The sequence below is a fragment of the Gymnoscopelus braueri genome (assembly GCF_963280865.1).
Source record: "Gymnoscopelus braueri genome assembly, chromosome: 22".
NCBI lineage: Eukaryota > Metazoa > Chordata > Actinopteri > Myctophiformes > Myctophidae > Gymnoscopelus > Gymnoscopelus braueri.
Genome location: NC_137624.1, coordinates 38,465,873 through 38,490,106, shown reverse-complemented (window position 1 = coordinate 38,490,106; position 24,234 = coordinate 38,465,873). Strand labels below are relative to the sequence as shown.

Below are 24,234 nucleotides of genomic sequence, written 5' to 3'. Positions count from 1 at the left end.
GCTATTTTTCTCCTACTGTTTCTCAGAGCGATATCAAAAGTTGGAAGCCTAGTGCTCATGGTTCTAGACACAGTGAGCGAGGGTGAGCTTGAGCAGTCCCGCCGTGTCCATCCTGTAGAGCGTCCCTCCGTGTCCATCCTGTAGAGCGGTTTTAACTCTACGGGGACTTGTGCCGTTTCGTGAATATCTCGGGTGACCTTCTTTGTGATAGTAGTGTTTGCCCGTGTCGGGGTCCCAGCCGAACGGCCAGAAGCCATAGAGGTTAATCTGTAGCATATAGATTGAGTTTCACTGCATTGTCCAAGTTCCTTAATAGTAATTCCCGGTCTATATGTACCTCGTAATTCATTCACATAGCTGGTGTGTATTCCGCATTCCTTCTGTACACCTAAAGAAAGCTTCTCTGCATTGAAATGCGACAGTAGTTCCCAAGCGCTGTGAAGCCTTGTCTCACTGGAACTGCAGTTGTTCCCTAGAGCGCTGTGAAGCCTTGTCTCACTGGAACTGCAGTTGTTCCCTAGAGCGCTGTGAAGCCTTGTTGCACTGAAACACTGTAGTTGTTCCCTATAGCGCTGTGAAGCCTCGATTGCACTGCTGTCTCACTGGAACTGCAGTTGTTCCCTAGAGCGCTGTGAAGCCTTGCCGTCATGTTTAACACTGCTTAATGGCATTCCATACCTATTCCATACATATACTCACAGATAGGTGCCCTTGTTACACAGCGAAATCCTGAGTGTTAATTTGACTCTGAGAGTCAAACGAAATTAACAATGATAATTTTACTGTGTAAAAAAATCACCACACACATTCACATTTTCTTTTTCATCCTAGACCCAATATTTGTTAAACTAAACCGGTCGTAGGCTTCGTTTCCTGTGGAGTTCCATTGAAACGTGGGACCTGGGTTGTCCCGGTTGGTTTAAACACTGTGGTAATATTGTGCGTCTCAGAACCATAGGAGATGCAGTGAAGCAAATGCAAGCCCTGTCCAGTTTGCCCCCTTGGGTGTTTGATAAAAACTGTGGGTTGGTTGTGACCCACAGAGGGGCCGGGGGAACCCGTTTCCGACAGATCCTGAAAAAACATCTTGGATCCCAGGGTGACTCGATCGATCACCCCCTCTTCTCCCTACGGACACCATGTACTTAATTATACGTTAGCAGGACCTAAATCGACTGGACGTTCACACATAAATCAAGAGAATCACTGTCCTCGTCATCCGCACTCTGCAACCACTTTGCAAAACTATACAGTTATTTGAACAGCGTATTTTGCTAGCTGAAGCACCAATAATGTCATCGTAGCAATAGTAGGCCATACAGTATATATATCAATGCCTGATTGTGATGGGTTGATCACAGGTGATGTCCAGGAGCTATAAGTCAGGAGAGCACTTGACCCCGGCAGATCCTCAGCTAAAAACAATATAAGAATCCATGTCATCTAGTCTTCCTCCATGCCTCCAACACCCTGCCACATCCTCTGTTCTGCAGTTTCAGGCGATGGGCTTGGGACCTTGAATTACGTTAACCAGCAATCACAACAGGCTTACAACTTGATTCTTGAAGGCCATATTGGCCAGAAAATTAAACAAAAAAGGTGAAATCGCCCCAATATGTTTTTTGATTTTTTTACTCCATGGGTGTGGTGGATTGACTTTCTAGATGAATCGCAAACATTACTTTGGCAATAACTGCAGATAGTATTTTTATTAGCCCTATTTATTTTCATTCAAGATAGGCCCCTATGATTTTGTAAACAGCTGTAGCTGAGGTTCTTAACTATAGCTTAGGCTAACAATCTACATTGTTCTCGTTAAAATCGCCAAAGTAATTCTAATAAAATGCAGGGGATCAAAGTAAAGTCAGTCTAGAAAATTGCTGGAATTTTGTTTAAAAAAGGTTAATTTAAATTTTAAGTATATTTATTTAATCTAATACATTCTTTCCTATAACACGGTGGGGTCTTGTTTTTCCAACATGTTTAACCCATCAAGACCTGGAACGTATCTGTGTCACTTTAGATTTCTTTGGCTATTCAAAAATAGCAGATATACAAGCTCATAGCGCGGCACCGAGTGCCGCGCTATGAGCTTGTAGATCTGCTATTTTTGAAAAATCTTGAAACATTTTTTTTTAAAGATTTTTTTCAAAAAACTGTTAGGATTTAGAAAACATTTTTAAGAATCACCTCAGGTCTTTAATGGGTAAAAAATGCATTACACACACACACACACGCGCCTTTGGCCGGAGTCTGGCCCGACTAATATGGCGGGTGTTCCTCCAGGAACGCGTGTCCCTTTTACGCCCCGCTCTTATCGTTCAGGCCGCTTATAGCAGCCAGTCACTTCCCTGTGATTCATTACCGTGGCGACTGATGGAGACCAAGCCAAAAAAGCAGATAAGGAACGCCTGGCTTTCTGGCCTTCTCACTTGCATCTGAGCCAATTACAAGCACATTACTCTGAGTGTCTGTGCGACGGGCCAAGTCGTGCTCTCAGCACATTAGTTTGTCAAACGTCTGGGAGAGAGAACCCAACGTCTCAGACAGCAGTAGTATGATATTAACACTTATAGGGCTGTGGGCAATTAGATATGATATTATACTGTACAGCGATATCGTAGATACGAGACTAGATACCGCCTGGGATTTTGGATATCGTTAATATCGCGATATGGTATGAGTGTTGTCTTTTCCTGGTTTTAAAATCACTTAAGCCCTATTTTATACTTTATACTAAAAAAATTGAGAATATAGCCGATCTGCACGTTTACAAGGTGTCTTATCCTGATGCGTTGTGAGCTTGTAGACCTGCGATCTTTGCTATTTTTGAAAAAAAAAAGAAAAAAAGAATATCATCACAAATACGATATTATCAATATTCATCGTCACAATACGATATAGTCAATGTTCATCGTCACAATGCCGATATTATCGTTACAATGCACTTATTATTAACCATCACAATATCGAGGTATTTGTTCAAAACATATCGTGATATTTTGATATTAGCCCACGTTAGCCCCAGCCCCCTATCAGCAGTAAAAAGAAGCCCTGGTTGCGTTTGCAGAGGCTCCTAGATGGGACAGTGCGAGAGGCTGAGTTTGATGAGTCCCTCCGTGTGCATCTTGTAGAGCAGCTTGAACTCGGCGGGCAGCTGGTGGGACTCCTGCCACTTGGTGGTGAACTTGGTGCCCTTCTTGTCGTAGTAGTGGTACGGCAGCTCCTTGCCCGTGTTGGGGTCCCAGCCGAACGGCCAGAAGCCGTAGAGGTGGATCTGGTCGCACATGGAGGACGCCAGCGTGTACATCAGGATCCCCGTGCTCAGCCGCTTCGGAGACAGCTGCTTGGTCTTCCAGTATCTGGGCAAGGGGGGGGGGGTGGAGAGAGACAGATCATTATACAATTAAAAGGGAAAGTTCACCCCTCCCCAAAAAAAAGATTAGTCACCCCATGGAGACTTGAATTCATGGATTGTTTTTTGTTTTAGTCGCATTCCTAAGCCAATAATTTGATGACCAGTCTCGCCAAAAGTACATAGGAAAACACAGGAGCCGAGATACAGATTATTTCCCAAATACATAGGAAGTGAATGGAGCAGTAAATCTTTGGATCACGTTATCTCCTTGTTCTGTGTGCAAAAAAAATAAAATGTATAAATATATATATTTATATATACTTTCGTCCAAACTCGTCTTTGGCAGGGTGAGGCCTGGCAGAATTCCACAAGTTAACTCCATGGCAGTCAATGAGTTAAACAAGGGTCAATCAAAACTGCCGATATCAACAGAACGGACGATCGCGGTTAAATGTTTTTGTTCCGGGTGGATAGACGAGACCCTGCCCCCTAGACAGCCTTTGTTTTCATCCGTGTGTCCGCATCGTGGCTTCTGTGGCTCTCTGTGGATCAGAGAACGTGTGAGCACATTGCCTGCCAAGAACGCATAATATGCGTTCTTTCAAAAAACTAAAAAAATCCACAAGAGGGCACTCTAACACAACTTATAAATGATCCCTCGACTCTTGAGAGAAGGAATGGAACAGATGTGACGTCGTCCCAGAAAACATCCCTTCCGTCTGTTCCTATGTTATGAGCAGGGTTGCCAGGTCTGCTTATTATAATTTCCCCGCAAGATTGTATTTGAAAATAGCCGATCCACAAGCTCACAACGCGTCGCATCGCGACGCGTGGTGAGCTTGTAGATCTGCTATTTTCAAATAGCTGCTGTGTATGTTAAAGTGCTCATGTGGCCCATAGTCGCTACTTTTGGGCTGGTTTTTCTAGACATTGGTTGCTTGTTTCTCTCACAGAATCTGGCAACACTGGTTAGCATCTAGTTAGCATCTAGCTCGGATTTCTTCTTTTTTTTGTGTGTGTGAAAACGAGCCGTATTCAACTGCCGATGACAACAGAATGGACGATCGCGGTAAAAATGTTTTTGTTCCGGTGGCTAGACGAGACCCCCCCCTCCCACCCCCCCAGACACCCTTTGTTTACTTCCGTGTCTACAACGTGGCTCTCCAAAGATGGTCAATTTAAAAAGGTCAAAAACGCTGGCATGGGGATGAAAAAAAATACGTTTTAATCTCAGGCAGTCAATGTTGGTTCCACTGTACAATACAGACTGTGATCAGATGATCTGTGGTTCATGAATCTGTGCCAGCGAGTCAGTTTTTTTTGTGGACTTGTTTTCTATCCACCAAGCATTTTGTTTTAATTTTATTTCGTTTATTTTTTGTAATTCTTTTGTTTCAGTTTCTGTTACAGTTTAGGCATTTAGCAGACGCTCTTAATCCAGTATTCAGTGGTAGTCATGGCTTCCAGTTCCCGCCTGATGTTGTGTGGGAGTTCCGACTGCTCCAGACCATACTGAATAACCGCTAACTCACATAACGTCTTCAGACTAGGACTCAGGTCTACGACCTGCACTCTAGCGCACGTATTTTTTGATCCTTGAAAGACGACGATGCGATCTCCCGCCATGCAACAGCCCCGAAAACTTGCCTGAAGCGGGCCTTTCCCCTTGGGATCAACCTGCTTCCAGGTGAGGGTCTCCGGGTTGAGTTTCCACAGATTCTTTAAGATCGTGCCGTAATTGCAGCCAAATATGTACAGCTCTCCATTGTAGACAAAGGTTGAATGATTGTGTGTTACTCTTTTTGGAAGCTTTGCAGAAGGTGTGCTCAGCCAGCAGTTGGTCTCTGTGTCAAACACGCTGATGCCCCCCCAGCATACAAACATCTTTGTCCCGATGATGGTGGAAGAGAGTAGTAAAGTAGAGAGTTGTGAAGTAGGCGGCGGACCGCCTCCGGCGTCAATTAAGGACCAGACCATTGTGGTGGTGTCCAACCTGTAGATGCCATTGTCCAACACCATTCCTCCGTGTACATACATGACCTTCTCTAAGACACAGGCGGAGTGGTGACTCCTTGCCCCCGGAACGGTCCCGGAAACCCCAGGTTCGAACCACCTGTGGGTGTCGACATCAAATGCGTAAAGCGCCTCGCGATAAGGCCGCCCTCCCCAGATGTAGACCGTACCTTCTATCAACACGGCTGTGTGGGCCCGACGCCGGGGACATTCTATTCCAGTCGTGGCCAACTTCCTCCAGCGTAAAGACACAGTGTTGAAGACGTGCACGTCGATCTTATGCACAATGCCGCTCTCATTAAAGTCCCCCCCTCCAAAGGTGTACATCTCGCTCTCCACTGCAACAGCAGCATGTCGGTATAGACATGGTCCGTCACTCAGATGCGCCGTCCAATGGAGCATTTCTCACGCCGTAGCTTACGTCTTGCTCTGTAAAAGTAGAGTCCTAATGTGTGGTGTTGCTATTGCTTATTATTGGTTCAGTGGCACAAACAGGTTGGCCAATCACAGAAGCAGATGACTGTTGATAGAGAATCGATCTACACAGAAGGCACTCCGTTCAGCAGTGTTGACTACTACTATTCAGGATAAGTCGCTGAAACGTGCTAAATGACACTGTTTTATGTGACGATACATTTTAAAAGGACGTGGTTATGATGGTGACGTTGTGATGTTGTGACGTCGTTACGCGATGATGTCATTACGGAGATTACCCAATGACGTTACTCCAACTGACCGCCGTCTGGAAGACGCCAACAGATTGCCAACACGTTGTTAAACACATGAACCCTGACCTACCTCCTTATTTGGGTATTATATTATAGTCTGATTTTTTTTTTCCAAAGCTCCAATTAATGATGGTAATGCACCACAACATCTGTAATGAAATTGTTTTTTTTTTATTAGGCCTAATTTCCTTCCAAAAATAGGCCAGCTAATAACTCAACATGATTTCTCCTCAGTCGGGGATATTTGTAACTTTCTGGAAAAAAAAGAAAAGGAACAAAAACACAACGTTCATCTACTTGCGTCATATGCCCACAGAAACTGGCTATAGACACACACACACACACACACACACACACACACACACACACACACACACACACACACACACACACACACACACACACACACACACACACACACACACACACACACACACACACACACACACACACACACACACACACACACACACACACACACACACACACGTGTAACTGGCAATTCTACTTAACGGTTGAAACTGTAAACATAAAAATGATAGTGTGCTGCTGCTGTTGCCGGGCAGAATTAAAACCCCTATCTTTAACCTTAACTAATGGCATGTCTGCTACAATAACTAACTACAAGGGAGATGCTGAGAGAATGGCTTTTCTTTTTCCAGAGCCACGATAACGGTGTGTGTGTGTGTGTGTGTGTGTGTGTGTGTGTGTGTGTGTGTGTGTGTGTGTGTGTGTGTGTGTGCTTCCAGACATACTGGCTCCAGCCATCGCTGCCAAGACAAAGCGTTATTTAACATTAAATGTAACACTGTAACGATATGTCACCGGTTTAATTACTGTAGCCTTCATGATAACAAAGCAACACGCTACACGTCACTTTCAATGGAAGCCTGTGTCATTAACCACTTAAAAGGGAGGATGGAACCCTGGGCTTATGTTGTAGTTTGTTTTCCGGTTCAGGTTAAGAACTACAGCAGGGTAAAAAACATGGCAGTCTACATAAGACACACATGGGCAACCGGCGGCCCGGGGGCCACATTTGGCCCCCACCTGCACTTAATGTGGCCCGCGGGTTAATATCGGATTACTGATATATTATTGATTTCAGCTGTTACAAATCCAAACATGCAAACATGACCCGCTTTAATTACTTCAGTCTATATTAGTAGCTTACTGACTAGTATTACATCTCTATTGTCTTTTTTATGTCCAATGTATTTGTATTTAAGTAAAAAAAAAGTTAACATAAGTATAACTAAATGCATTTGAAATTAAATAAAAATGTAACTTTTCAGGATTCCAATTCAAAAATGGCAAAAATAACAGATCTACAAGCTCAAAACGCGCGTAGATCGGCTATTTTTGCTACTTTTGTGTGACATAGAATGGCGACCTACGGCATTAACCCTTTAAAGACCTGGAACGCATCTGTGTCACTTTTGATGTCTTTGGCTATTCAAAAATAGCAGATACACAAGCTCATAGCGCGGCACCGAGTGCCGCGCTATGAGCTTGTAGATCTGCTATTTTTGAAAAATCTTGGAAAAACATTTTTTTTTTGTGGGTTTTTTTCCAAAAACTGTTAGGATTTAGAAAACATTTTTTAAGAATCGCCTCAGGCCTTAATGGGTTAATTTACGAATAAAGTTAAAATACGGAGATAAGAGGTGTCTGCCCGACAGTATATGCAATGTGGCCCTCTGGAGTGAGTGGGGAAATATAGTGGCCCTCTCCATCATCAAAGCAGGGTCCCCACACATTTTTAGCAATGAATTTCCAAAACTTTTCCAAAACTTTTCCAGAATATTTAGCCCAATTTCCAGGCCTATAAAACAATCATTCAGCGCAATAATGTGTCTCTTACTCCTATGTACAATGCCCAAAGATAGGCAGTGTAGCAAAAATAAAGCATAGAATATAAAATAGTACAATCATTCAAAATTTCGTGCAAAATTAGGGCATAGTGACCCTGCGAGCGAAAATAGGAGGGGTGGACGACGTCGTTGCACGGTTCGTTGTCGCTCGCGGTAGGTCAGGACGGTCTCATTCAAAAACATGTATTTTAATGAGATTTCATCGCCCGCTCGCTTCGCATCACGTCGCATCACTGGCAGTGCGGATGGGGTGTTACACAGCCCGTTCGGCGAAAAACTACTTATGTTACATATTTTGTGTAATGTTATACATGTTTATGAAAATGTTTTGTATTAAAAAAAATCAATAGCCAAAAACAATGCATAGCCAAATATTTTTCCAGGACCCTTGATAAATTCCAGGACCTTTGATCAATTCCAAACCTTTTCCAGTACTGGATTTTTTAAATTTTTATTTCAAAATATTTCCAGGAATTTCATGACCGTGGGGACCCTGTCAAAGTTGCATCAAACCTGACAGAAGACATATCGTACACTGTGATGTTAGTCGGTGGTTCACAAACTTTTTCATGTGAAGTACCCCCCAAATTATTATCAATTTGGCCACGGACGGGGGATCTGAAACTATTTCGTGCCAGTAAACCCCAATAAAATAAAAGATGTAATATTTCAAAAAAATATAGAAATATTATGATCAATGAGGCAATGCATTGTTTAACACATTGACTGCCAATCGCGTAGATCTACGCGAACCTATTTAAAGCCGCCACGTGCCAATCGCGTAGATCTACGCGAACCGGTGTTTTTTTCTTTTTTCTCGAAATGAACAAAAAGTGCACTTTCTGAAAAAAATGTATCCACTTCCGTTTCCGGTAGCACCACCGGAAACGGAATTATTCGGGTTCCGTTTTTTTTTCGATCGTATCCGCTTCCTGTCTGGGATCCTGTCTAAAAAGTCGATTATCTCGGTTGTTGTTTTTCTCCTCGCTGATCACTGTTTAGCGTTCACCGCTGTATCTTCAAAATGGCGGATGGGATTTTTCGAAAGGGTTTTCGCCGGCCGTTTCACACAGATCCCCTGTGTGTTTAGAACCAAATGAACGCGCACTTTTAACTTATTTAGCGAGGTCTGTGGCGACATGAAAAAAAACAAAAAAACAACAATAAAACGCTGGCACTGGTGAGTACATTTACATTATGATATTAACCTCTGGCATGGAATGTGTTAAGGAGACAGAGGGAGTATAAGGGAAAGAGGGCAACGACCTGTGCTGCATGGGAGAGTATGAGAGCAAGAGTGTCTGTTGTCGTTCCGTTTGTATCTTTGTATAACTGTTTTTTTTTATGTTTTGTTTTAATTGAACTCATCCGGAACATTTACCAAATTATCTGTCAGTCTTTTCTTGTTTTATATTTTATAGTTGTTGTTTATACTCTGAGGTGACTGTCATGTTACAACAAATTAGGGAAAGCCAGTTCAAAAAGCCACTCAAACGTACACGGTGTCAATCCCTCAAGTGTCATCTTATCCTTTTTGAAATGCAGAATACGAGCAGCAATCTCACAACAACGCCGCGTTTTGCGTCGCTTGTAGATCGGCTATTCCCGGAGGCACGCGGCGGACGGAGCGGTAATAGCATAAACGTTAGCATTAGCGAAAGGAAAACCCTTCCAAACTGGCCCCGAACAAAAGCCACTCTGGGATGTCCTTAAGGTTTTCAATCCACCCTGAGCTGCTTAAAAAGCTGGTAATGCTTCCCGGAGCAGGTAGATCTAATGGGATTGGTTGAGATTACTGTACCACCTGTCTGTTCACAATGCTACAATGTTAAACCACTAGGCACAAATCCCTCTTTACACACACAGACACGCACACAGACACAAACGTGCACACGTTTCAGATACCCACACACACACACACACTCCATTACAACTCTGTGCCATACCTTTCATAAAATAGCCCTTTCTCTATAATCCGGCTTTGGGGGTCTAAATCCTCTCTACCGTACCGGTCCCTAGTCTACCCCATGGCTCAGTACAATACAGCCACATGGTACACACAGGGGTTAGCCCCCAAAATGGGGCTCTGGTATCGCTGCTGACACACACACACACACACACACACACACACACACACACACACACACACACACACACACACACACACAGACACACACACACGCACGTTTGTATTAATACACACTTGTGAGGACATGAAGATTTTTAGGATTTCACGAATGCCTTTTTCAAACCCTAATCCTAATAAAGCCGAAAATAGCTGCTCTAGATCAGGCTGTTTTTGATGCACGACACTGGCACGCAGCCAAGTATGAATCAGGCATATAACGCCAACCTCGAACCCCTAAACCTAGCCTCTAGACGGCAGCAAATGGAGCGCAGTGATAGTTCAGGTAGGCACGGCAGGCAGGAGGTGTACACACTCAGCCTCACACTTCTCCCCCCATTCTCATTCACTAACAATTTAAAAATATATATATTTAATTTTATCCCACGATTTTTGTAACCCATTTTTTCACCCAGTGCCAATTGCTTAAGCTTGTAATCCTGGGTGCTACTCTCCCTCTGCCAGCCTGGGGAGAGCCCTGAACTGAGCTCATGCTTCCTTCAATGCATGAGGAGTGAGCAGGCCTCTTCTTATCACCTGACAGGGGGGAGTTTCCCCGGTAGGACGGAGCGCGTGGAAGGAACATGTTATTCCAACCAGTTCCTTTCCCCTCCATCAGGCGCCCCGGCTGACCAGGGGGAGGCAGTATAGAGACCAGGATTACTGCATGTTTTTTGTGAGACAATAATAGGGGACACAGGGAGAACATGCAAACTCCACACAGAAAGGCCCTTTCGGGTATGGGCACTGGGTATTTTTAAGCAAAACACTGTTCACTCTTTGTGTTCAGCATTGGTCACATGGCTGTTCCTACAGCTGTCTGTTATCAAACTCCCTCCACTTCCCCAGCCTCCATCTCTGCTATCTAAGTAAATGTATGATTCTGTGGATGGTATGACGTTATATCTGTCTGTGTATCTTAACTTATGTCTTTAAAGGGCTCAATATTTAAATGTTTGTTTCTGCGGATTGTATGTCAAAGGGATAGTTCACCCCCAAAATGATAATGGTCACCCCATGGACTTGATGGATATTTTTTAGTTTTTGTCTCATTCCTAAGCCAATAATTTGATGACCGGCAGTGGTTCCGGTAGGAGACACAAAGAGTCTCCTTTGTGTCTCCTACCGGAACCGCTGCCTACCGGTCCGCTGGTCATCAAATTATTGGCTTAGGAATGTGACAAAAACTAGAAGGGTTCATGTTATGCAATAACTCTGTATCTTATGCATTGCAATAAATGGCTATTCCTGACAAAAGTGTCTCAACTGAACAAACATTGTGTGGGACTGGGTATGTCATAGCAGGACTGTACTATGTGTACTGTATACTGTACTGTACTGTGTTGATGATGTGTTTTTAGATGTTTTATTGGAGCGTAAAGAAAGATGCTGCGGCCTGGATTAACACCGTGCGCTGCCCTGGGGGTGACCACCCCCCCCTCCCTCCCACTACTACACGTTAAAGAAAAGTGAAATTTACTATGGCTATAAAGACCACCATAGATTTACATGACCCAACAGCTAAAAGGGTAGGCACACATACACTATGACATCATGGACAGGCATGGCCCTACTAATGCCATACTAATGCCATATGGCCCCCTTTACACCCAATGCTCAAATCTGAATGCAAATCACATCCATCCCAATGCAACACGGCGTGCTTAAATATCATTATTCGAAAAATCATAAAATGGCCTGTATGGGGACTAGAGGCAAAAAACCATTACACAGTATTTATACACAAGACTGGGGTCCAATAAATCGAGTGATTCTCAAACTTTTTCATTTCAAGGACCCCCCAAGTTTACTATGCGTTATAGGCAAACGGACCCCCCCATAACTCTGAGAGCCTCAGACCCTCAAGGGACCATGCGGGGGGGGGGGGGGGGGGGGTCCTCAGACCCCACTTTAAGAACCACTGCAATAAACATTGTGTCTTCATTGTGGTTCTTCAGTCTTCAGTCTAATGACGTGAGTCGTCAATGACGTATCTATGACATATTTAACTCCATATTTGGGCAAGGTTACTTTCAGCCCCATTCGACCGCCGTTCACTTTTTGTTGCCAGACCCAAGGGGTCGGCCTACATGAGGCTTTGTCCCTATTTCGTCCATACATGGGCATAAAAGAGGGTTCAGTGATGGAGCTTACTTAACACATTGATTGCCAAGATATTAAACATAGTTTTCTATCCCCGTGCCGGTGTATAATTACCTCAATCCGATGATATTTGAAACGCCGTGGAACCGACATTGTGTAAAAAAAACACACGGAAAAAGTTTCCTGTGAGTAGACGGAAGGATCTGTGTATCCATGGGAACGAAAAGTTTCCAACCGCAATCCGCCATTTTGGAGCTTTGGTCCGCTGAAAACGGGTGGTTTTCAATGGAAAAAAAAGAAACTGAGTTACAGCCGTTTTTCTGAAAATCCCATCATTGGGGCGGATGGAAGTGACGTTTTTTGGAATGATGTCACATCCACATTTTTCTTCTCTGAGAGACGATCGATCATTCCAAAGCTGTGTTAGGTCGCCCCTTGTGGAATTTTCCCCAAAAAATGTAAAAACGAGTTAACTCGATCTAGGCAATCAAGCGATGGATTCTAAAAACGAGTTAACTCGATCTAGGCAATCAATGCGTTAAAAAAAAAAGGATTTTTTGAAGTGCATAATCCTATTTATAGGTTATTAATGTCATCATGTGTCTCGCTAGCCAATCCCAGTGCTGAATAGAGTCAGCCAATTTCGTCCCCCTTTCGTCCATACATGGGCATAAAAGGAAAAGGAATTTATTCTGGGTCTGGCAGAACCAGGTCTCCTGGTCTTTTTTTTATAGACAGGCCGGCTCTGTAAGAGTCTAGCCGATGACGTGATGCCCTCAGACGGCCTCTCAGACGGCCCCCCTCAGACGGCCCCTCAGACGGCTCCTCAGACGGCTGCCACTTTCACAGCCACGCCGTAAAAACATAAATTGCACACATTTCACCAAATAAAGGCGAGGCCAATAAGGACCGTTTGCAAGCAAACATTTCATCAGCTCAAGGATCATAGATCACCATGCAGGTGAAAAGGGGATGTGAATGGTTATTAAGGTCTACAAGCTCAGATCTACAAGCTCATAGCTCGGCACCAAGTGACGCGCTATGAGCTTGTAGATCTGCTATTTTTGAAAAATAGTGAACATTTGTGCAAACCTTTGAATATATTATATACAGTATATTTTTAAAGCAAACATTTTTAACTAAAATCTTTGCTTCTTGGGGTCCCTGGAACAAAATAATTTGAGATGGGGGTCCGCAGCCAAATACTGTACATATCATTTTTGGGTGGTCCTTGACATGAAAACGTTTGAGAACTACTGATATAGACACGCGCGCACACTAGGGCTGTCAAACGAATATTCAATATTCAAATATTATTCGAATATTGGGAAAATATGTATATTCGAATATGAAAATTAATATTCGAATTTTGTAATGTTTATTTGACAGGGACAATACAAAAAACAATGTATGAAGTTATAAAAACAAACAAAATATATGTTTTATTGGATCCGAGCACTCGATACATTGTTTTTTGTACTGTTTCGGTCAAAAACATTATAATAAAAAAAATAAAAAATAAAATAAAAAAAATATATGTTTTTATTTTTTTTTAGGTAGTGCCCAGGATTACATGGACAATTGGCACTGGGTGTAAAAAATAGGGTTACAAAATCGTGGGATAAAAAATGTAAGTAAAATTAATATATTTTGTATAATAATATTCGAATATCTGCACATTTTTAAGACCAATATTCGAATATCATTTCTGAGGAAAGTTGACAGCCCTAGCGCACACGCACGCACACACAGCTCTCGACTCTCTCTTACTTGTTGATGTAGCGCATGATGTTGCCCGGCCAGGCCAGCTTCACGTTGAGCCTCCCCCGGTGCTCCACGAAGAAGTCCACCAGCGTGCGGGTGACCGTGGCCGAGGTGTGGAAGAAGAAGGCGGGGATCCACAGGATGGCCCCGTCCAGCTTCTTCAGGCTCAGGAAGAAGTTGTTCCTGTCCTGCACCGTCAGCAGGTTGTTGTAGTACTTCTCCAGGATGCTGCGGGTCGGGGGGGGGGGGGGGGGGTTTAGGGATAGAAGAAGAAGAAGCGCTCAAATATTTGTGTACTTAACCCACTTAAACCCATTCAATCCGGGAACGCATACCGTGTCACTTTAAGATTTATTTGGCTATTAAAAAATAGCAGATCTATAAGCTCACAGCGCTATGAGCTTGTAGAACTGCTATTTTTGGGGAAAAAATGTGTGCAAATCTTTGAATATATATATACATTTTTAACTCAAATCTTTGCTTCTGGGGGGTCCTTGGAACAAAATATTTTGAGATGGGGGGGGGAGTCAAATACATATCATTTTGGGGGTCCTTGACATGAAAAAAAACAAAAACAAAAAAAACTGTTAGGATTTAAAAGAAATTTGTAGAATCCCCAGAAGCAAAGATTTGAGTTAAAAATGTTCGCTTAAAAAATATATATATATTCAAAGATTTGCACAAATTTGCACGATTTATCAAAAAGAAAAGCTGATTTCTTTTGACCTTCCATGCTGCACAAACTGGTCTAGAAACAACACCTAAAGTCATATTGTACCTGGTGCTAATCATCTTCACCTGCATATTACGCTAACGTCCTAAATATCATACCAAATGCATAATATCACTTTGGAGGGTCACTGACATGAAAACGTTTTGAGCACCACTGATATAGCAAAACGTTTTTCAGAAAACTGTAGAATCGGTCTCAGGTCTTAACCCATTAATACCTGGAACGCATCTGTGTCACTTTTAGATTTCTTTAGGCTATTCAAAAATAGCAGATATACAAGCTCATAGCGCGGCACCGAGTGCCGCGCTACGAGCTTGTAGATCTGCTATTTTTGAAAAATCGTGAATTTTTTTTTTTTACATTTTTTTCCGAAAAACTGTTAGGATTTAGAAAATGTTTAGAAGCGGCCTCAGGTCTTAATGGGTTAAACGGGATAATAACCTGGGGTTGAAGGTGGTCATGTTGGTGCGTCGGCCCACGTCCTTCTTGAAGATCTCGGTCGGCGCGAAGTTGCAGCGGAACACGAAGTCGAACTTCTCGATCTCGGCGCCGCAGCGCGAGCCCGTCAGGATGCCGCTGTTGCCCACCACGGCGCACACGTTGTAGTGGCGGCCCAGGATGGGCGACGCCTCCGGCAGCAGCGAGCGGAAGTTCTCGCCGATGGAGAACACGTACTTGTGGCTGGAGTAGTCGTAGTGCATGAGCTGGCCCAGGCGCACCGCCCCCCGCGTCAGGGAGAAGTTGTGGGGGATGTCGATGTACCGGGCGATGTCCTTCCTGGAGAGAGGACAGATTACACAGTATGTGTTAGAACATTGGTTCTCAAAGTGGGGTCCGGGGACCCCCGGGGGTCCTTGGGGGGGATACCAGGGGGTCTCCAGCAAAGTCACAATCATTTTAGCCCCTTTATCCATATTTTATACTTTGGCTATTTTTGAAAAATCTTGAAAATGTGTGCAAATCTTTCAATCATTTTTTTTTTTCATTTTTGCTTCTGGGGGCCCCTGGAACAACATATTTTCAGGTGGGGCACCGCGGCTACATACATATCAATTTGGGGGTCCTTGGGGCGACAAAGTTTGAGAACCACTGTGTTAGAATAGCTGGAGAGACAACAGAACAGACAGTACTATGTACCAGACCCTACGACAGCCATTCCTAAACTGTGGCGTGATGGAGGAATAAATAGGAACTTAAAGGAGAATTCCGGACTACCTTTTGCTTACCTTTTATACATTATTATTATATCCTAGGACGAGTGGTACAGTCGGAAACAAATCTTAACTCCATCCCCGAATCCACCGCAGCTAAAAACCTGAGCGTGCGGTCCATGCGCTAGATCGCGTATTTTAATAGCTTTTTTTTGTTTTGTTTTTTGGGTGAGATCTGACGTTCATATCAACAGGAAACCCTCCACAGTGTTTGAGTTGGATGCGCTTCTCCGGAAGTCTCAAAGGAAAAAAAAGGAGAGGGCCAGGAAGAGACCCCTGGGGGACTCCAGTCAACTAGGTACGTAGGGGTTGAAGTGGTAATAACGCATTAAAACAAAAGGATCAGAGAAAGGAAACATACCAGCCTGACCCGTTTCTACCGGGTCACAAACAATTATCATTATGATTCAGATGTCAGTGTACTGAGGTGGGGCTTATAGAGGAGGAGGGCTTCATCTACATTACTGTAGATTAGATAAACAGGGGGACCACGGTATAATATAGAACACATTATTAGCGATAGAATATTCAAATATTTGCATCTATATCTGCACAACCCCTGTCTGTATAAGCAGTATAAAGTGTAATACTTTAAACAACCAAGAGAAGAAGATCATGAAGATTATGTTAGCGGAACTAACATAATCTAACATAATCTAAACAGAACTAATATAATACACAGATTCTACAAATGCCTTCTAAATCAAAAGTTCTCAAAACCTTTTTTTGTAATTCAAAATTATTATTATTAACACTTTCAGGATTTTTCAAAAATTCAAAATAGCAGAAGTACAAGCTTGCAGCGCGGCACTAAGTGACGCACTGTGAGCGTGTATATTTTTGGGTGAACTATCCTTTGAGTCTCTCTTCTTTATCTCCTGCCACAGTCTGGCAACCCCACCTCTTCAGAACCCACCTCCTCATTTCCTGCTCTCCCGTACCACTCAACCCTAGGTGGCGGCCTTCTATTCAATCATCCTCCACCCTAACAGTGCCTCTCCTCTCCTGTCGGGGGGGACGTACAGACTTACTGTCTGCACGTGCACTTGCATTTTGTTCTCTATGTAGCATCTGTGTAACCTTTTGTACCATTATTTTATACTTGGCTGGCTATTCAAAAATAGCAGATATACAAGCTCAGAGCAGCTATGAGCTTCTAGATCTGCTATTGTTGAAAAATAGTGAAAAGTTTTGCAAATCTTTGAATATATTACACACACACACACACACGCACGCACGCACGCACGCACGCACGCACGCAGCTCGAAAATAACAATAAGAAGAATAGAAAGGAATGAGCAATTGTAGAGAAGTGGGTGGTACAGTGAAATTAGTGAGAACAGGGCCGCCACAAGAAGGCTGCATACCGCTAGCCCTATTTATTTTTTTTTCTGTTTAAAATTGTTATGCTGTGTATTTACGGACTTGTAATCTGTGTTATTTCACCGTGATGGGGAGAGCGTAGAGAGAAAGTCACGTGACTGCCTCCGCCTCGTATTGAAGTTAATGGGGGGGGATATGGTTCTCCTATGCACGGAGTTTCGGAGTTCCTAGTCATCTATGCACGGAATTGCCGTTTGTCAATCCGTGCTATTTCACCGTGTTTGGGGGGCAATCGGGTTGGTTTCATAGTAAGCTCCACTCTGAGATCTGTCAGCAGCCAATGAGAGCGTGAGTCACATGGGGGCGCGGCTGCACACAGGCAGTGCACACAATACTGCACACAGACACACAGACTGCACACAGACACACAACCCGAGCAGGGTTTCATAGTAAGCTCCACTTCGGCGCGCCTCCTTCCGCTGCGTTCGCAATAAAGTGAACATTTTTAACTCAAATCTTTGCTTCTGGGGGTCCCTGGAACATATTTTGAGATGGGGGTCCGTGGCCAAATACATATCCTTTCGGGGGTCCTTGACTTGAAAAAGTTTGAGAACCACTGATATTATAGCAAGTTAAAAAAAAAAAATACTGTTAGGATTTAGAAGACATTTGTAGAATCCCCAGAAGCAAAGCTTTGAGTTATAAATGTTTGCTTTAAAAATATATATATTACAAGTAAGACGCGCAAACGCGGGAAGCGAACGCAAAAAAATAAAAAATAGAAATGAAAACAAATTTAAAAAAAAGTTTTAAAAAAAATATATATATATACAAACAAATTCTGCGTTAAAAGGAGCATCTTAGAAAAATACAAATTCACAAAAAAATAACTTTGAATGTTTTTGAACAATTCAACAAAGTGTTTGAAGTGCCTGTTTCACCCACTTCCGGGGGGCGGAGCCAAAATCCGAGGCCGAAGTGTTTGTTTGTAGAAAAAGTTTCGGAGCGATTCGGGCACTTTTCATTTAACATGGGGTTTCAATGGGGAGTTTTTAGGAGCCTTCTCCGGGGCGTGGCTTCCGGGGGAAGGGAAGGGCTTAAACGCAACCTTGACAGGTGTGTTCAGTTTTCAAAGACCTTTCATTTGATGTATGGTACGTCTAAATTGGACATTTACTTATCTCAGAGGAGCTGCACACAGGCAGTGCACACAATACTGCACACAGATACACAGACCCACAACCTGAGCACGGTTTCATAGTAAGCTCCACTTGCGCGGAGGCAAGTGGAGCTTGCCTCCGCGCCTTCGGCGCGCTTCCTTCCGCTGCGTTCGCAAAAAGATTTGCACACATTTTCATGTTTCTTTAAAAAAATAGCAGATCTAAAAGCTCATAGCGCGGCACTCGGTGCCACGCTATGAGCTTGTAGATCTGCTATTTTTGAATCGCCAAAGTATAAGATAAGGGTTGAAGTGGCCTCAGTGCACGTGCACTCGAATTTTGTTGTCTATGTAGCTTAGATGCTGACGCCAGGAGGGTTATTTTACAGTACGTAATCTGCTAAATTGCAGTTGTAGCTTATTGTTCTCTGTGCACTCCAATTCCATAATTTATACTGAAGAAAGAAGAAACGGTCCGAGAAACTCCAAAAACCAGAGGAGAGGACAGGGAAAGAATCTTTGCCTCGATGAAGACCAGTCAGGTCGAAACATGTTGGCGTTTGTATTTGTCATAATAAAGTTATTTTAGATTTACGTCTACGTGTTTTTTTTCTTTACCCTCCCCCCCCCAATTTAGTCATTATGTCAATTAACTCCTCCCCACACACATTGCGTTGTCACACTGCTGCTTTCAAGTTTGAAGTGGCATTTCTTCCTCGGCCTAGTGGGAACGTGCTCGGAATTTCTCTGAAATCGCACGCTGCGTTCATGATTTGAGGCATTTTGTTCAAAACGGACCAATCCTGCAAACTTTGGAAGCCAATCTTAGCCAATCAGGATGGAATATGGAAAATCAGACAGATCCGTCTTGATCACATGACTATAGAGATACTGTGTACCGATTTGCGTGATGTATGGATACAATCTACAATCTGTAGGAGTAATATAAATAAATATGTTTTGCCTCCTGGTGGCGCTATAACAGGCCTATCTGAACATTTTGGGGCAAAGGTTCTGCTCTGGCACCTAGGGAGTGTTTCGCTGCCATCGGGCCAACGATGCTGGAGATTAGCTGTTCACAGACAGACGGACACACAGACGGACGGACGGACAGGGTGCAAAACATAGTTTGTGTGCCTTCGGTCTGGCGGAGACAATTGAATTAACATTAACATTTTGTGTGTGTGTGTGTGTGTGTTTTGTGCTTTGCGTGTTTTGTGGCAACACTGGCTTTGTGCAAGGAAGCCCATGTATGATATTTGAATACAGCTATCAGGGTATAGCCTACCATTGTTGTCCTGTAACTTCAAAACTTACAAAACAAAGTGTATCATGTCAAAATCACTGATTATTAAGCAATTTGGTTGTTTTGCTCAGTGTGTGCGGAAAAACCCACTTCTGTCGTTCGAAGGCGGTCCTGTTGTACTTCCACTTGGCGGAGCTCTCCTGGAGGCCTTCGTTCAGGGCGTTGGTCAGAGGAGTGAACGCCGGGTCCAAGTACTTCATGGCCAACTGAGAGCTGCATGGACCCAGAGAGAGAGAGAGACGTTAGACAGGACGACGAGGAAGGGCTGAGAGGATGGATGCTTTAAGCTCCATTTATACTTAGTCGAGTGCCCATGTCGCGCACCGCAAAATAGACGATCTACAAGCTCACGATGCAACGCGCCAAGGCGCGCTGTGAGCTGGTACATCGGCTATTCTTATCAACCCATTAACCCTTTAAGACCTGAGGCCGATTCTAAAAATGTTTTCTAAACCCAAAAAGTTTTTTGAAAAAAAATATACAAAAAAATTTTTTCACGATTTTTCAAAAATAGCAGATCTACAAGCTCGTAGCGCGGCACTCGGTGCCGCGCTATGAGCTTGTATATCTGCTATTTTTGAATAGCCTAAAGGAATCTAAAAGTGACACAGATGCGTTCCAGGTATCAATGGGTTAAGACGGGAACGCATACTGTGTCATAGTTAGATTTTTAGCTATAAGCATTATTTTATACTTTGGGGCTATTCAAAAATAGCAGATCTACAAGCTCGTAGCACGGCACGAGTGTGGCGTTACAAGCTTGTAGATCAGCTACTTTTTTGTACAAATCTTTGAATACATATATTGTTTTGAGCTTGTATATCTGCTATTTTTTAATAGCCAAAGACATCTAAAATGACACAGGTCTAAATGGGTTAAATGATTAAATACAACTTAAAAACACCCCCAAAAAAAATAAAGATTTATAAACATGATTTTAACCCAGTTCTGCAGGCAATCAGAGCAACAGCTGCGTCATTTATTCTAGCAGCCTCTGGAACATCTTGGAACAATAGCAGTATTTAGCCGAGGATGGGGTGGTATTAAAGACATTAGGAACAGCATAGTAGCAGTGTACAGAAATACTCCAGAAACATACAGTAAGCCTACACCCAGATTAGTCTATAATAATACTTAGCAAAAGACTTTGGCATATTTAGCCAGAAACATAGCTAATGTTAGTGGGTTTGAATACATTTGTGATTTTGAGGTAGCTTAACCAAATTGCTAATAAAACTGTCTTTAGAGTTAAAACACTTTGGTTTGTCCGTTTTAACTTGTGTAGCAACCTTCTGGCTTTGTGCAAGGACGCCCGTTAATAGAGCACCGAAGTCTGACGTAATTTACACATCATACCTGGGGCGCGTTTTTTTCCCCCCGTTCTGAATTCCCATAGACGTGTTTAATATCGCGTCAAATAAGAACTGTGTTCCAAAAATAGTTTGACTCTTATGGACATGAAGCATCAACTGACGGTGAGAACACGCTAATGTTACTTCCGCCGAATTAGTAAAACTTGTATGAAATAGGACTGACTATCATAAACGATACAGAGCCACCTCTTCCCTGACAATATCGCCGAGACAGTTTGTTTATTTTTGGACCACAATTCTTATATGAGACGATTCTATGATGATGACCCAATGTTATTCTCCATAGAGAAATTACTTTACGACCCAGGGGATGGACGAGTGACGTCAGGACTTCTGTACTCTATTACATGAACGCAGCTATCAGGGTAGCCTCCCATGTTGGTCCTGTAACTTCCAAAACTGCCAAAACAAAGTGCATTGTGTCAAAAATCACTGATTATTAGCAATTTGGTTGTTTTTGCTCATGTCAGCAAGCAAGTTAACATCATGCAAGGCTCATGTTTGTTCCATTATTGTTGGCTTATGTGCAGCAAGGTAGCCTATTTCTGGATTTTCCCCCCCAAACTAAGCCATATTTCATGCCGTTCTTAATTAAACTTCCACGCCAGCAAAGTGCCATATAGAAACATATCAGCTCCATCAGTTGAACAGGCTCTGCGTTGCTTTGTGTCTCATATTTGACACAAAGGTGAGCTAGCTGGCTGTGTTGTCAGGTGCTTGCTTGGCCAGTATAGCTGATAGGGGTGCAACAGTTAAAAGAACCGATCGATTTAATAGTTTAAAATAAGAAACAAAATGGATTTTTCTAAGTCGATTTCTTTTTTTGAACCCATTAAGACCGGGAACGCATCTGTGTCATTTAACGATTTTCTTGGCTATTCAAAAATAGCCCAAAGAAATCTTAAAATGACACACAGATGCTTTCCCGGGCTTAATGGGTTAAAACGAAAGTGAAACATTTTCGCACGACACCGTTGTACAACAAAGTGGGAAATCACATTCGTTGATGTACAAAAAAATCTAATTATTAAACAAACAAAACAAACAACAAAATGGACAGTTGCAGCCCTAATAGCTGAAGCATTAAGCTAAGCTGATGCCGTTTCATTTTCAGAAAGAAAAAAAAAGGTGTTACTGCTCAGAAACTGTATCGCTGCCACAAATCATATTGTCATCAACAGCAGCGGAAAAGCTCTTTTGCCCATCTTTAAGAAGCGCATTGATAAATAGATCATATTTGTTGTATGATGCTGCAACAGGGAAGAATGTAAGAAGAGGTAGAAGGGAAAGAAGAAGCACATTCGCTTGAGTTTTTTTTATCGCTCGAGAGGAAAGGCAGGTCACCACCACACTTTATTATTCACCTCAGGTCTGGTTTGCGAGGCGGCCTCTCGCTGCACGTCGGCATGAGGAATATGAGGAATATGACACAAAACGTAAACTCAAAAAGAAAAACCACTTGTATGTATAATCGTTATACTGTAAACATCTTGCATTTAATAATAATTCATTGCATTTTATAGCACTTATCGAAGTGCTCACAGCGCTTTAAAATGGTTCATTCATACAGGGAGGGGGGGAACATTGGGAGGTGAAGCGGCGAACAGTCGACGCCAGCGTCCTCACTTTTCCCACATTAACACACCAATGGTGGCAAGCTAGCGCCGACCGACTCATTGGAGGCAATGTAGGGTTCAAGTGTCTTGCCCAAGGACACTTCGACACTAACTCTGGGGGAACCCGGAATCGAACTGGGAACCTTGCGGTTGCCATCCGGCCGCCCTACCGGCCACTCTACCCCTGAGCTACTGCCCCCCATTTGAAATGCTTCCCATATCCTTGTACTTCAGAGATTCTGATAGCATGTTATATAAAGGTAATTTACATACGACCTCTTGTTATGAAGCTATAGTGTACTGCAACATGACTTGAATTAAATAAAGAGTTAAAAGAAAATCTCACATTAACTTATGAAATAAACTCATTAAAGACCATGAGGTTGATTCTACAAATGCCTTCTAAAATCGGTAGTTCAACACTTTCAAGATTTGTTCAAAGATTTTCCAAAATAGCAGGTATACGAGCTTATATATCTGCCATTTTTGAATGGCCAAACGTAAAAATCTAAAATGACACAGATGCTATCCCGGTTTTAATGGGTCTCCTTTGTGTCTCCTACCGGAAGTTGACACTTTGTGTCTCCTACCGGAAGTTGACACTTTGTGTCTCCTACCGGAAGTTGACACTTTGTGTCTCCTACCGGAAGTTGACACTTTGTGTCTCCTACCGGAAGTTGACACTTTGTGTCTCCTACCGGAAGTTGACACTTTGTGTCTCCTACCGGAAGTTGACACTTTGTGTCTCCTACCGGAGCCGCCGCCGCCGCCTGTCATCAAATTATTGTCTTAGGAATGTGACAAAAAACAAAAACTATCCATGAATTGAAGTCTCCATGAGGTGACTAATCGACAGAAAAAAAGTCATTTTGAGGGTGAACTATCCCTTTAATAGAAAGATATAGAAAATCAAGTTGTATTATACCCTACTGTAAATAGATGCATAATACAATAATGGTTACTTGTTCACATATTGTATTGTTATGGTATTTTAAAGAATAGTCTTTAGCTAGCATGGTGTTCGCTGTTTTAGAATTTGACAGATGATAGGTTTGCCATTTGCGGTATCTGGGATCCTAGTTACTTTGTAGCACTAAATTGTTTTTCTTTGGACTCTTACTCTACAGTACGTGACCATTTACCTCTGTTTTTATGGACTAGGGCTCATAACATTTACTCAAGAGTCTGCGCTTATAAGTCACGCACGCTATTTAAATGCTATTTTAAGTGCTATCTAAATGTTCTGGATTACATTCTGAAATATGAAATAACCCTGAAGCTGAACCCATTCAGAGAGCCAGCTGACATATAGATGTGTGTCCCTGAGTGGTTTTCTTCATAATGTCAACCCCCCCCCCCCCACCCCCCATACACCCTACAGGGGTCTTCTCTCACTCACAAGAAACACACGAGACGGTGTTCATATACATAATGTGCTCAGAGAACACACAGCAAAAATCCTCAGTGTTCATTTATCCATGTGCGGTGGTGTAAAGCCACAAAGTACATTTACTCAAGTACTGTACAATTTTGAGGTACTTTTACTTT

General features: G+C 42.8%; 1 protein-coding gene across 1 annotated transcript in view; it reads right to left on the bottom strand.

Annotated features, from left to right (window-relative positions):
• Positions 1-2,761: 2,761 nt before the first annotated feature.
• The window catches only part of st8sia3 (ST8 alpha-N-acetyl-neuraminide alpha-2,8-sialyltransferase 3), a 35,686-nt gene continuing 14,213 nt past the window's right edge, over positions 2,762-24,234 (bottom strand). The window contains exons 2-6 of the mRNA XM_080419075.1: positions 22,435-22,464; positions 19,788-19,910; positions 15,140-15,475; positions 13,972-14,193; positions 2,762-3,362 (exon numbers count right to left, since the gene is read on the bottom strand). Of these exons, the coding sequence (XP_080275201.1) occupies positions 3,077-3,362; positions 13,972-14,193; positions 15,140-15,475; positions 19,788-19,910; positions 22,435-22,464 (997 nt within the window). The 3' untranslated portion in view covers positions 2,762-3,076. The remainder of the gene's footprint in view (positions 3,363-13,971; positions 14,194-15,139; positions 15,476-19,787; positions 19,911-22,434; positions 22,465-24,234) is intronic.